Here is a 14,752-nt window from a genome sequence, read left to right on the forward strand (position 1 = left end):
ATAAAAGCAGCAGTTGGCAGGATTTGGCCCCCAGACCATGGTTTGCTGACCCCTGGTCTAGCTAGGGCAAGAGGTTCTGTGGAGAGGCAAGGAAGGAGCAGAACATCTGGGAGTTTTAGAGTACCTGGCCCGTTCCTGACTGTGGTCGGGACCAGCTGCGTCTTCTGTGCTCTTCCCAGCCATCCCTGAGAGGCTGGAATGTTGGTGCCCTCTCTGGCTTATTGAATTGGACTCTGGGTTCAGCCCTGGTGTTTGCAAACACAAGCATCAAGAGGAAGAAGGATCCAGCAATCAGTAGGAGACAAGAGAGGTAGACATCGAAATAAAGGCAGACCACCTTTTCTTTTTTATTTCGCTTAGACAAAATGCAAAGAGTGTCTCATTAAATTAAAAAATAAACAGAAAAGAAAATCAAATTGATTCCCTCCACCCCTTCACTGACGGCACTCATCCTAATTCACAACAGAAGGAGGTCAAATTGAGGACCCAGTTTCTAATGGGAAAGAAAGGTGTGCAAACATGACTAAAGTCTCCCCCCTGCCCCCAAATCAATGTTCCTTTTAAATTCACAAAGAGGGTAATTTTTTCCCCGTTTTCATTCTTAAATCTTGTGTGATAGAACTTCCAGTCAGAAGGTTTAATTAGTCCCCCATGCACTTTGTAGAAAATCAGTAAAAATGCAATAACCTGTGAAGATCATAAAACTGGACTTCTTTCCCAAAAAATCAGATGCCCAGGCAGATGGAGCTCACACTCAGACAGAAAAAAAGCAGGAGAGTCTTTGCACTGTCTGTGGTTTCAGTATTTTCTCTTTTTTTTTTTTTAATATATTTTGGCAATTTTCTTTAATTATAAATATTGGAATTCCGTAAAAAAAAGGTAGCTTTGATTGAATTTTTAAATTGTATTTACAGCCGCTGTCCAGTCATGCTGTTTGTTATACCAGGGTGTAGGATTTTGCGTAGGGATTGTTTCCTTTCAAATGGCCCCGAGAGTCGAGCAGCGATTCTTGGGAGCTGCTCATCTTAGCTGCCTGTCCCAGCTCTGCTCCCTCTCGCTGAGGTAATGTGGCCACAGCCCCCTGCTGCCACTGCTGTCCCTCTCTTGTGGAGGACGTGGAAGAGGAGGCCTCCATGGGGATTGGCTCAAGGACCGTGGGGCGCTTCAGGGTCCGACTTTTCTGAGGTTCCAAGCACGCCTGCCCCAAACTCAGGTCCCTGCTTGTGCCTGCACCGCTTCGGTTTAACAAAAAGTCCATTCTAAGGTATGGAGGCAAATGTATGAGGTCACCTGCAAAGAAACACAGAGCAGTTAGTTGGCTTTTGCTAAGCAGGGGCCGAGTGCCTTTCGGGTGTCTGAGCTGGGCATGTCACCGTACCGGGCCGTGTTTGCAAGACCCCTTGTCAGAGGTCGCCACAGAGACAGGTGGGACCGTCCTCACCTCCCGCCCCGTGAGGCATAGGGCAAGCCGGCTTTTCTATGGCACATTAACTGAGAATCTTAAGCGTCATACTTCAGCCAGAGAAAGAGAGGTAACAGGATCCTTCAAAACCTCACGAGGGACAGAAAAATGTACATCAAAGGCCAACAGTGCATCCTAGGTTATAAAGCGTGATGGGCCGGACCCTGTATGTGATCGGGAGTGCTTGGTGGAGCATGGGGCTCAAGGAGAGAGGCACGGATGCCAAGGAAAGGCTCACTGGCTAGGCCCCTGCTTCTGTCTTTCCCACATGCAGACAAGGCGTGTTGATGGCAGCAAGCTGGGTGAATGCAAGGGGCTCCTCCTGGCTACCTGGGGCTGGAGGGGCTCACTACTTCGGCTCACTTGTAACTCCTTCATGGCACACTGTGTAGGGAGCTCTAGATAGAAAACAGGCTGGGAGTGGGCTGTCCTAAAGCTGAGACTCTAGGTAAGAGGATGCACAGGTTGAGGGAGGCATGGCGGTGGCCTGAGGTCAGAGGACATCCGCAGAATGTCAGGGGGATGTAATGGTGAGGCATAAAGCTAGGCATAAAGCATCGCCTACCTTCCAAATGGAGGATGGTGTGAGGGTGATGGGAAGGAGGTGTGGATTTTTATATATTCAATTTCCTAAAAGCAATGACCTGTCTTTTATTCTTAAGAGTTTAATGAGCAAATGACATGAATTTGCTCTTTTATTTACTTTCATGACAATGACTCTTTTATCATTTTGTTCACATACTTGAGAAAATGTGGAATTCATTTACCTCCAGGGTTATTTGAAAATGTAGGTCAAGAGGGCCTCATGCTGTTTCTGAGACCCAACTGAATTCTGAACACTTGACATATTTGTAATGTGTTGTCACAGATTTGGGAATGAGTCTCTGTCCCAGCTACTCCCCACTGAATGAACAGGGCTTATTAAGCTCTGGAAAAACAATAGGCTGTTGGTCCCAGCTGGATTGCAGGATGCTCAGGTCCTAGATTAGGTGGAACAAATGTGTTTGAAATTACAGACAAATCTCATGATAGCTGCCCTCTGCCTGCAGGGGCTTTCACACTAGGTTCAGTGATCAGGAGGGCTGGGGTAGCTGAAAAAGGTGGGTGAGAATTAGAAATCCTTAATAATGGAAACACTACGGTGCCCACATCACGTACGAGGGTTACTTGTGTTTGCTAACTTTACTGCAGGTCTGCCGACAACCTCTGAATATCCAATATCTCTGAGTGATCCAGGTTTTCAAGCAAAGCTTTACTAAGTTGCACGATGCTCTAATTAGCCCTTTCAACAGTGTGAATGCTGCAAATGTGTTCTCTTAATAATTCATGCACTTATGTGGAAAAAAGCACCAGAGTAATCTGTCATGAGCTTTGTTTATTAAAGGCATTTTATGTCCATTAAAATCCCAACCCATGTGCCGCTCCAAGGACCACTTGGGAAACTGGGATCTCTAATCACCCATACATCTTCCATGTTTTTCAGGTGCCTACAGATCTGAGGCAACACATGTGCTTATTACTCCAGCCAGAGAAGAGGAATGGAAACCGTGGCGACTGTCCTCTGGATGTTGGCACATCTGCTTTTCTCAGACTCCCACCCTCCATCTGCCTGTTTCCATGGGAGAAACTAAACAAGGATTCTAATGGTGCGGATTAGGAGGAGAGGTCTGGGAGGCATTGCCTGCATTTAATCTGGGCTCAGTCTCCTCACTCATAAAATGGGAATAATAGTAGAATCTACCACATACAGTTGTGGCGCAGGTCTAATTAGGTAATGCATGTGAAAGGTTTTCAGCCAGACATGTCCCTTCTCAGAAGGTCTGAAGTTAGGGACTGGAGACTGGCCAGGGGTTTCTACCTTGGTTTCTGTCTTCAGTGGGTTGATTAGTGTCCACCACTTCCAAAAGATAGGTCCATGTCCCAATCCTCAGAATCTGTGAGTGTGACCTTTGTAGGAGAAAGTCTTTGTAGATATAATTAAATTAAGGATCTGGAAATGATATCATCAGGACTGCAGGTGGGCCTAAATCCAGTGGCAGGTGTCCTTATAAGGAAAGACAGAAGGAGACTAGAGACAGAGAAGACGAGAAAAAACATGTGAAGAGGGAGGGAGAGATGTAGCCACAAGGCAAGGAATGCCTGGAGCCCCCAGGAGCTGGAGGAGGCATGGAAGGGATTCTTTCCTAGAGTCCCGGGAGGGAGCACAGTCCTGCTGACACTGGATTCTGGAATTCTGTCCTTAGAACTGTGAGAGAATAAATCCGTGTTGTTTGGAGCCACCCAGTTTTTGGCCCTTTGTTACGCCAGCTATGGGACACTCACATAGATGTCCTTTCTTCTTGGCTGGGAAAACTTCACTTGGGACCTCCTGGAATGCATCTACTGTATGGGAACCATGTCTGCTTACGTCAGTCACAGGAAAGGAGGGGGTTTCTCTTGAGAGACCAGTAACTGCAGCCAACAGAGTTGTGGTTTATGGGGTCTCCACCCTGTGCTCTGACCTGCCACCTGCCCTTCTTCCCTACAGAAGCCAAGGCAGCACCTCTTCCCCTGGTTCCTCTGCTCCCTGCGGAGGCAGACACCTGTCCAACTGACCCCCAAAGACCCCCTGAGGACTAGGTTGGAGGTAGCTTCCCTGAAGTCTCCTTCAGGAGGGAGTAGAAGCCTCTTCAAAGGCATCTGAACCCACAGGGAACAGGTGTCTTGGTTCCTCACTGCCAGCCACCCCCAGGTGACCCACTCCTGGCTGCTGAACCCTCTCCAACTCTGTGGGGCAACATGCCCTAAAGCTAATCTGCCAGGACCCTCTGGAGGCGTCCCATACTTGTGAAAGCAGCAGTGACCTAGGAGACATTCAAAGATCTTTTTTTTTTTTGCCTTAAACTCTATAATCACCTCTACCAGGCACACACAGCCCTTGGCATCCTGTGTGTTGACACACTATTGCCACAAACATAGGCAGAGCCAAACCCTGACCTTAGAGCATGTTCTGGAAAACCAGCTACAGTGGAGTTCACCTCTACTTTCAGCAAGGATTGAATCATTGAATCATCTGCGTTCCTCCTCTCTGCTTTACTCAGCCTTACCCCTCCCCTTTCTCTCTCTCTCCTTCTTGTTTTGTTTTCCTTACGCCGACACTCTCCTCCATGGAATGAAGGTAGAAGGAAGATGTGAGAGAGACAGTGCAAGCAGGTGGGGGGACGGAGCTGGCAGCCGTGTGCAACGCAGATGCCAGGGCACCATGTCAAGGAAAGTGTGTGGCATTTGTGTGTCTACACATGTGTATGCGTATCTGTTCATGTGTGTATGTGTTTGTGTGTCTATCTGTGTACACATGCATATGTGTTTCTGTGTATGTGCATATGTGTATTTGTGCATATGCACATGTAAATGTGTTCATGTGTAGGTGTCTCCATGCGCATGTGTGTGCACACATGTGCCATCTGTATGTGTGTTCATGTGTTTGTGTGTATATGATGTGTATATGATGTGTTCATGTGTTTGTGTGTGTAAGTATGTGTATATTGTATGTGTACATGTGCGTGTGTCCATGTGACTGTGTGTGTATGTGTGTGTGTGTGTGTGTGTGTGAGACTGTGTGTATGTCATGAGGATAGAGGGGAGGAGATCCTGGGGGGAGGGACAGATACCACAAGGAGAGAATGAGGCATCCAGGAGAAAGGGACAGGCGGCAGGAAGACCTAGTCTTACATTCTGACCGCTGGAAGGGAAAGGATCTGGGAACCACAATGCCTCCTTCCATGTTTTCCTTCTGCCCTATTTACCTAACTAACTACACTTCTAGCACTTTCCTAGTTAGCTAAACCCATTAGCTACTTTCCCAAACCCAGCATGAGTGCAAACGCAGTGACGGAGGCTAGGAGCCCCAGATGAGCCTTTGGGACACACTCCATCCACTGGTTTTTGTGATGCTTATTCATGCACTTGTGTGTCATGAACACCCCTCTGTGCTCTGCTCCTGAGGCCCACAGCCCTTGAGTCAGAGACATGGGGTGGCGGCACAGCTGGAGGGGCCGACATACCCTTGGGGAGAAGGGGCTCTGAGAGGCTGAGCTGAGGGGCCATGGACCTTGGGTACCACTAGTATCTCCGAAAGTTCACATGAAACAAGTGGCATCGATTTCTACCTCTGTCCCTAACTACGTTGCTCATGGGTACCTTCCTAACTCCTCACCCCCAGATGCCCTGACGGTCCCGCATCCACCAACAGGTAGGTGCTCAAAGCTTGCCATCCTCCCCGAGGGAGATTTCAAGCCACGGTTGGCCCCACCACATGAAAACTCACAGTAAACCAGCCTCACTCATCTGAAACCTTCCTATCTGGAGACCCAAATTTCCTAAACGTTCTCGGTAGCATCAGAGGCACACATGAAGTCTGAATGCACTTTAGCTTTGGAAGAAGGATGGTGAAAATCAATATTGAAAAAGAGCAAGAATGCATCCATTCAGAAAATCTATGATGGATGTGCGTTCCACGAATCTATTCTCAGATGGTGCTTCCTGCCATTCAGTGTGCACACACTTGGGAATGAAATGTCTAAAGTTGAGATCAGTGGTTCTCAGCAAAGAGGGACTCTGCCCCCAGGAGGTGTTTGGCCATGTCTGAAGACTATTTGGATATCACAGCTGGGGTGTGGCTGTCACTGGTTTTTCTTGGACACAGGCTAGGGATGCTGTCCAACATCCTACAAAGCATAGGATGCCACTGCCTGCCCCTCACCCCCATGCCTTTAGTGCTCACTGTGTTGACCCTGAGAAGCCATGGTTTAAAGGGGCTAAAGTTCACAATTCCATGTGGACCCTTATTTTGCTTTAATTTTATTAGAAAAACATTTCATTCTATCAAATAAGTAATTATACTGCTCAGTATCTACTAATCCAAAAGGAGTTATGGTCTCCATTCTTGGGAGAAAGTGAGGGATGGGTCTCACGCAACGGCAGTCACAAGGTCTCCCTCTTATTTGGTCTGAAGAGGTGGGAGCTTAGAATGGGATAAGAACATGAGCTGGAGAATTCTGAGCTTCCTGCTAAAATCCTGCCTTTACCTGTAGATGGTTCTGTGACACCCTTCAAGTTTTGCATCTTATCTTTAGGCAGGTGAAGGGGGCACGGTCATTTCTAAGGGCACTCTCAAGTCTGTAAGAGTCTTTCTTATGCTCTTTACTATCTAACCTGTGAAAATTGAGCAAGAACAATGCATTAGGAATTTGAGGATAAGTACAAAACAAATGAATGCATTTTGGGGAGCCTAAAATTCTGAGGCACATGGCAAAAGCTTTCTTCCCCTTCCAATGCAATACTTCATTAGCTCCTGTGAAAGCATGTATAAGTACGTGTAAAAGGAAAATGAATCAGAGTCTCTGGGTCTTAGCTCTCCTCTGAGGCCATATAAAAAGGAACTTTCATCCATTTCTAATAAGGCTTCATATCTGCCCTTGGATGGAGTTGGGTATTGATGCAAAGGTAAGAAGCAAAAGATGCTTACCTTGACTTCTAGCAATTTCAATAAGAACCACACAGATCAGACTTGTAATGATGACAGCATTAAACAGCTAGTTAAAAGGGGAGAGAGTATGGAGTCTTCCCATTCTGGAGGCAAAAGAGATCTAACACTTTTTTAGTTTAATATTAATGCTGCAAGGTAATGAAAACTTGTAAATGAATCTCTCTTGGTAAATGAATCTTCACTCCCAAATGGCCCCCAGGAAAACCCCTAAATAAATAATGAGAGATTGATACCAGAGGTCCATGTACGTGGATTGTGTTACCATTCTTGGCTTGTATTTAGGAGGCTTCATGCATTTTTAAGAGCTCATCAATATTGTGATCCTCCTACTCACTGGTGAACTTTAAAAACTACACTGAGATACAAAGTGGGGCTTTGAGTTTGTTGCTGCTCATGATTTTTCTGAAATAAAATAGTTCTGAATGAAGAGCAGGATTGGAAAACCTGACCCAGCGTGGAGACCAGGTCAGAATCCCTTAGCTGGGTGTTTGGAGCACCCAGTGAGAAAGGGTCCATGAGGTTCAAAGAAGCACCAGCTCCCACCTAAGATCTCTGAGGACCCACACACTGGGGACTACTGAGGAGGGAGCCTGCTAGGAGACCTGCCCCTGCTCCACTGTGGGGCTGGCAGACCTGTTTCAGCAATCCTGTGCACCTTGGGTCATCCTACGGAAGGACAAAGTTAACCTGGAAATGAGAGGATTCTAGGCAGATGGAATATACATTTGGGGAGTTTAGGAGTCCAGAGAGCAGGAGTCATGACCAGTGAGGAAGACAGGTCTGGTTTCTCAAAACCCTGTGAGTCTCTATCCTGAGCAATGGACAGCTACACAAGGGATTTCAACACCAGAATGTCACCACACACTGGAATTTAAAGCTCGTTGCTTCCTAGTTTGGGATATAGGATGCATTAGAAGCTGGTGCCAGCTGTGCCCACACAGGGCCCCATGGAAATATGATGGTCTTTGCTGTTTTCTTGCAGTTTTGTATATTCCCAGCACCTTCAGGTTATCATGACCTCTCACAGGAGAGTGTGTGTGTTTGTGTGTTGGGGGGTGTGTGTGGTCCCTGTCTTCCAGAAGCTGAATTTTGCCTTGTTTCTTAGATTTCCTTATTCATCTGTTTTGTATCTATAGGTCTCTGCTGTTTAGGATACTACCTGCTATTCTGACCAATTAAGGAAACTGTGGGAAGCATTGGTTTAATATTATTAACACTTTTATGTCTTAGGATAATACCTGATACAGTATCTTTTTATAGAGAAGATATTCAATAAATATAGGTTGCATAAATGAGTGTAATAGATTTCTGTTTTCACAGGGACTTTTTGGAGATGCACTTTCACTGTGATTAAGCCTTTTTGCTTGTCATCTGTGCCACTAGAATCTAGAAACTTTCTTCTGGCCACTCTGCAGGACACAGATGGGCTTCCTACCTCTCCCTTACAAGTTACCAGGCACAGACCTCCTCCTTACCTTGTACCACCCATGGGATCCCCAGCAACTAAAGCTGAACCCCAATAAACTAACCAAGAAAAACAGTGAGCTAAGGGGCTTGGAGTCGGAAAAAAGGCAGTCTGAACAAAACACACACTTAGGAATTGGAAGATATACATAAGCAGCAGTGTCTACGATAAAACCACAAGAGCTCTCAGAAAGTTGAGAAGACTTGGGCCCTTGAAACCAGAGGCAGAAAGAGGAGGAGGCCAGTGCAAAAGGCAAGTGGGCTTGGAGTTCCAAGTTTGGGACCCTGCATAAGGAGTCCTACCATCACTTCATGTGTCCTGGAGACATCAAACTAAAATAACAAGACAGTCTTGTCGAAGACAGTTGAAGAAGGTGAAATCGCCAATACGCGTTAAAGAGATCAGTGAGGAGAAGGGAGTTGAGGGAAATTGGAAGGGGAGGTGAACCATGAGAGACTATGGACTCTGAAAAACAATCTGAGGGTTTTGAAGGGGCAGGGGGTGGGAGGTTGGGGGAACCAGTTGGTGGGTATTAGAGAGGGCACGGATTGCACAGAGCACTGGGTGTGGTTTAAAAACAATGAATACTGTTACGCTGAAAAGAAATAAAAAAATTAAAAAAAAAAATCAGTGTCCTAGCAGTGAGCCAGGATGAGCATGGTGAAATATTTAGGTCCACCCATGGCAGGTATGCGGAGCAATATTCGGAGGTGCTGTTCATGGCCCCCAGGTCTTTCTAACTTTAAATATTATGGGAGTATTTGAAAGTTTGTCAGCTCAGAGCTAACTGTTGCTATGGGTGGTGAATGTGAGGCTCATTCCAATCTCCTGCCTTTGCTCTTCCTCTGTGCACACCACTGTCACCTTAGGATGTCTTCCGGAGTTTCTTTGCCCCATTCACCTTAGATCTCAGTTCACAACTCATTGCTCCAAGAGGACTTCCTGGACCATTCTCCCCAACCCCTAACCCCTGCCAGACTTGATCCCCTATCCCATTACTTCCCTTCCCAGCACTTATCATGATCTGAAACTGTGTTGTTTGCTTATTTGATCACTGTATGTCTTTCCAACCAGGAATATAAACTTGCTTAAGATGAGGTCTTTGTGCATCTTGTCTATCGTATCTCCAGCTCTGAAAGTGGGACCACCTATTGAGTGGGAGATCAAAAAAGACATGATGAAGTTAGAAAGGAAGCTGGAAGTCTGTGAGGGAAGAAGCAGGGGCATCTCTGGAAGGATGGAGGCCAGAGAAGCTCAGTGTGCGTGGCATGCGTGCATGCATGTATGGGGTGCACATCTGTTTGTGTCCATGTGGAAGTATCAAAGATACTTGCACTTGAAAGGAGACCCTTTCCATAGTTCTTAGAATAACATCCATAATAGAAATTTCAAAATCTCATTGTACTGAGTGCAAAAAAGAGGAGAAGATTGCAAACTTGAGACATAGGACCTCCCATTACCTAACCCAAAGGGGTGAGGGGAGGGGAGATACAGAACTGTTTGAGAGGAACCCACTGTGGTGCCTTGGGTCAGGAGGAGGGAGTCCGTGCCAGGTGACCTGCCGGGAGCAGAGCTCATTCTGCAGGTGGTGAGGTAGATGCAGGTAGAATGAGTCTGTGGAGAAGGATTTTTGGCAGTGAAGATCTCTGGAGTCTAATTCTGATTCAAGAGCCAGCATGAAAACCACATGGGCTTTGGAGGTGAAACAGCACAATCACAGAGACAGCTGAGAACAGGAAGATCAGCCTTCATTGGAGGGCGCTGCTGGAGCAGAGGTCGGCTTGTCCTTCAAGTAAGCACCTCTTACTCCATACTCTCCCTTTTGATTAAAGAAGGGTGTGAGGGACAGTGTGAATGGATACAAACACTGGAAGCCAAAAACTGCTTCAGGTACCTGGTTGTTTAGAGAACCAACAAGTTGGCAGCAGTCTGTGATCATCTGCGGCTGGAGAATGTCAAGTATGTCCATCATGGGAGGGGCCAATGAACATATATTTAAGGTTAGGACCCCAGAGTGTGAGTGCAGAGATATAAAGGGGCTGACACTTCTCTTGCTGCTCGTGGGGCCAGGATGCATTCGGTTGCATATGTGAAGCTTTAAATTGATTTAAGTAGCTTTGTGCAAGGGTATTTCTTGATTGCATAGGATAAACTCATAAATGGAGGTGCAGCCACAATCCCAAGAATGTTAGAAGCTGGCTCAGAGTGGTATCTGAACCCAAGAACAGGTACTGTAATCAGAGTATTGGAAGTAGTCTTGACCAAGAGAGAAATTTCTTAGAGGAAGATAGAGTTTTATTTGTTTGTTTGGTTTGTCTTTTGTTATTAAAGTTGGAAAAAAACATCCATTATTGTAGAAAATAAAACCATAGAATAATTGGCATTTTATTTAAAGTAAAAAAGTCCCCCAAATTCAGTAAATTCAAAATTCAGGTATAGTTAAACATCTAAAACGAGATTCTGATGTTTGCCTTCTCTGTGAGGTGTCACATGCCATGGGCAGCTCCCCTTTACCTGTAGAAGAGGTTTCCTCTTAATTTGTGAAGAGCAAGACTAGAAAATAAGTCACTTTATTTAAAGGTAAGCTGGAAGGTGGGGTTGACTTAAACGTTCTCTTTATTTTACTAAGAATTTCTAATAATTGTCACGTTTTAAAATTGGCCAGTCTTGTCATCAATACAACGGTGATAAATGCACTCCTTCAATATATTTATTAAGTACCTACTCTATGTATCAGACACAGTGATAGAAGCATATATTCAGTGCTTAAGTCATTTAAAATATTTCTTGAGTGCTGCCAAATTACCTGCTAGACACTGGAAGAGAAGTAAGAAAGCAATAAAGACACGTTTTCTGTCTTCCTAGAGCAAGCATCTGGCCATGTTGATTTAGCTTGATCCTAACTTGATTTGTGCAGTGTTTAAAAGCTTTGGACTACAAGTGGAAGAAAAGACCATCACACAAGAAGAGCTGATGGTGAGGAGAAAAATGCAGAGAGATTGGGAACTTCACTGAGGCACAGGCTGACTGATGCCATCTAGAGCCATGGTGACAAAGGTGGGAATGAGGTTTGAAAGTGCAGCTCAAGGAACTGATAAATTTGACACAGCCTCCAGTTAGCAGAATAATAAATTGTAGCCTTGGCTTTTGTGCCTGTTGTTGAATTTAGTCTCATTATAAGGAGACAATAGAAAGGCTTTCCAAAAAGCATATCAAATGTTCAATAATAGTAATACAGTAATCTAGAGTGGACAAAACCAAGTTTGTGGATATTTGGTCTTGCATTGACTTAAAAAAATGACTCATACCTAAAGTTATAAAATCATTTTAGTCTAAATAGCATTTTAAGACTATGCTACTTCAGTTAATTGTGATCTCTCAATTGTTCTGATGGATCCAGGCAACAATGTCATAACAAAATTTCAAACTTTTTTAAAAAATTGAATCTAACAAGAGGAACAACAAGACATTGAAAAAGAAACTCCACCAGAATCCTAGAAGCAAATATAGGCAGTAACCACTTCGACACTGGCCACAGCAACATCTTTCAAGATGTGTCTCCAAAGGCAAAGGGAACAAAAGGAAAAATGAACTTTTGGGATGTCATTAAGATCAAAAGCTTCTGCACTGCACAGGAAACAGTCAACAAAACAAAGAGGCAAATGACATTACACACAAAGGGCTGATATCCAGGATCTATAAAGAACACCTCAAACTCAACACACACAAAACAGATAATCATGTCAAAAAATGGGCACAAGACATGAACAGACACTTCTTCAATGAAGACATACAAATGGCTACCAGACACATGGAAAAAATGTTCATTATCACTAGCCATCAGGGAGATTCAAATCAAAACCACATTGAGATCCCTCCTTACACCAGTTAGAATGGCCAAAATTAATTAAGAGAGTACACAACATGAGTTGGAGAGGATGTGGAGAAAGGAGAACCTTCCTATACTCTTGGTGGGAATGCAAGTTGGTGCAGCCATTTTGGAAAACAGTGTGGAAATTCCTTAAGAAATTAAAAATAGTGCTTCCCTATGACCCTGCAATTGTACTACTGGGTATTTACCCCAAAGATACAGATGTAGTGAAAAGAAGGACCATTTATACCCCAATGTTCATAGTAGCAATGGCCACAGTCACCCAACTGCAGAAAGAACCAAGATGCCCTTCAACGGAAGAATGGATAAGGAAGATGTGGTCCATATACTCTATGGAGTATTATGCTTCCATCAGAAAAGATGAATACCCAACTTTTGTATCAACATGGACTGGAAGAGATTATGCTAAGTGAAGTAAGTCAAGCAGAGAGAGTCAATTATCATATAGTTTCACTTATTTGTGGAGCATAAGAAATAACATGGAGGACATGGGGAGATGGAGAGGAGAAGGGAGTTGGGGGGAATTGGAAGGGGAGACAAACCATGAGAGACTATGGACCTGAAAAAACAATCTGAGGGTTTTGGAGGTGAGGGGGCTGAGGGATGGCTGAGCCTGGTGGTATTATGGTATTGTGGTATTATGGTATTATGGAGGGCATGTATTATTGCATGGAACACTGGGTGTGGTGCATAAACAATGAATTCTGGAACAGTGAAAAGTAATTTAAAAAATAAATAAAAATTAAAAAAAAAAAAGAAACTCAAGCCTTTAATTAATTCAAAGTTTGCACAAGTAAGACCATCATTTCTCCCAGGAGCTACTGTATGCAAGGGAAGATGGCCGCCAATGGAAGCATGGCATATGTAACTGGGTGATACCCAAATGAGGCAGATGCTTCCCAGGGTGTCTGTGGCCACCGAAGAGAAGTAAACAAAAGAGGGAAGGAGGAGAGGAGCCAACGGCTCACCTGGAGACCACAATAGTGTCGCCATGAGAGTACTAACAACAGCATCAACAAGGCAACAACAAAAACAACAACTGCTAACCATTTTACCCAAATTAGGCTACACACATCTTACACCAAGGTCATGCCCATTTTACAGATGGGGCAACTGAAGCCCACCAAAGTTAAACAATGTGCCCAAATGAGGCACATTTTCTTCTTTCCTGTGTTCCTCTGTCTTGGGCTTAACGGCCACAAAGAGCTTATGTTTTTATCCTATGTTTTTCTGCATTTGCCTTGCAAATAAATGCCAACAACAAGAAATGCTTGAAATAAAAACACCCACAAATAACAGCTCATCTTCTCCCTGAGGAGGTAGACAGAATGAGAATAAATGAAGCCATCATTCTTTATTGTATGCTGGCATGAATTTTGACTCAGTTTGGAAGATTAGTTGCTGGATAGACAATTCTTATTTTATATATTTTTATGCATTTATAAGGCTCATTTCAGCTGGGCTATATGCCATAAACCTCAAAGGAATTGCAGTAATTTAAAAGCAAAGATAAATTTTTGAAATAGGACTAGTAGAATAGTTCAGAAAATGGGAAAAAGGGAAATAAAACTAGATTCAACAAGAAAGCATAGGCCAGTCCACAAAGAAAAGTCTACAGGCAGCTCTTTCAGGGTGAAGAGGAAGAGTCTTCAGATGAGAAGAACCACTGGCTGCCATGGTTGGATTCAGTATACAGACCTGTTTATTTGTCCTCTACAATGGTTTGCAGATATCTTGTTTTTATTTAAAAAAATATTTATTTATTTATTTAACAGAAATCACAAGTAGGCAGAGAGGCAGACAGAGAGAGAGGAGGAAGCAGGCTCCCTGCTGAGCAGAGACCCTGATGCGGGGCTCGATCCCAGGACCCTGGGATCATGACCTGAGCCAAGGGCAGAGGCTCTAACCTACTGAGCCTCCCAGGCGCCCCGGTTTGCAGATATCTTACCCAACACTTGAAAACTGCGGCTCTTCATAGGAAACCAAGATTTCTGGCTTCTCTTGAGAAAGTCACTTATCCTGGCCCCCCATTTTCACTTGAGATGAGTTGGCAGGAAGATGCTGGAGTCTCTCCCCTTTAGACAGTCTGTGAACTCAAACTGTCTTTCATGAATCATTTCCCTTCTTCATGCTCCCCATTTCTTCACTTATGCACATGATCTGCCAGGCCCTGGAGACCTTAGAACTCAGAGCTGCTATCTACACACCCAGTCCACTCCCACATACCCAGTCCACTCTCATGTGCTCAAGGCAAAGACCGAACAGTGGCTGACCAAACCCCAGGCAGTCATTGTCACTTTGGGTAGCTCGATGAAACCAAGGCCCAAGCACTAGCCCACCAGTGAGATCGCTCTCCTCCAAAGTCCTCAGAACAACAGCTTTAAAACTCAAGCCTCTTGTGTTTGA

General features: G+C 44.6%; 1 protein-coding gene across 1 annotated transcript in view; it reads right to left on the minus strand.

Moving 5' to 3' along the window:
* Positions 1–317: 317 nt before the first annotated feature.
* Positions 318–14,752, minus strand: part of DSCAM (DS cell adhesion molecule) — a 749,662-nt gene continuing 735,227 nt past the window's right edge. The window contains exon 34 of the mRNA XM_059165108.1: positions 318–1,290. Coding sequence (XP_059021091.1) covers positions 938–1,290 — 353 coding nt within the window. The 3' untranslated portion in view covers positions 318–937. The remainder of the gene's footprint in view (positions 1,291–14,752) is intronic.

The sequence above is a fragment of the Mustela lutreola genome, chromosome 2 (genome assembly GCF_030435805.1).
Source record: "Mustela lutreola isolate mMusLut2 chromosome 2, mMusLut2.pri, whole genome shotgun sequence".
NCBI classification, from domain to species: Eukaryota; Metazoa; Chordata; class Mammalia; order Carnivora; family Mustelidae; genus Mustela; species Mustela lutreola.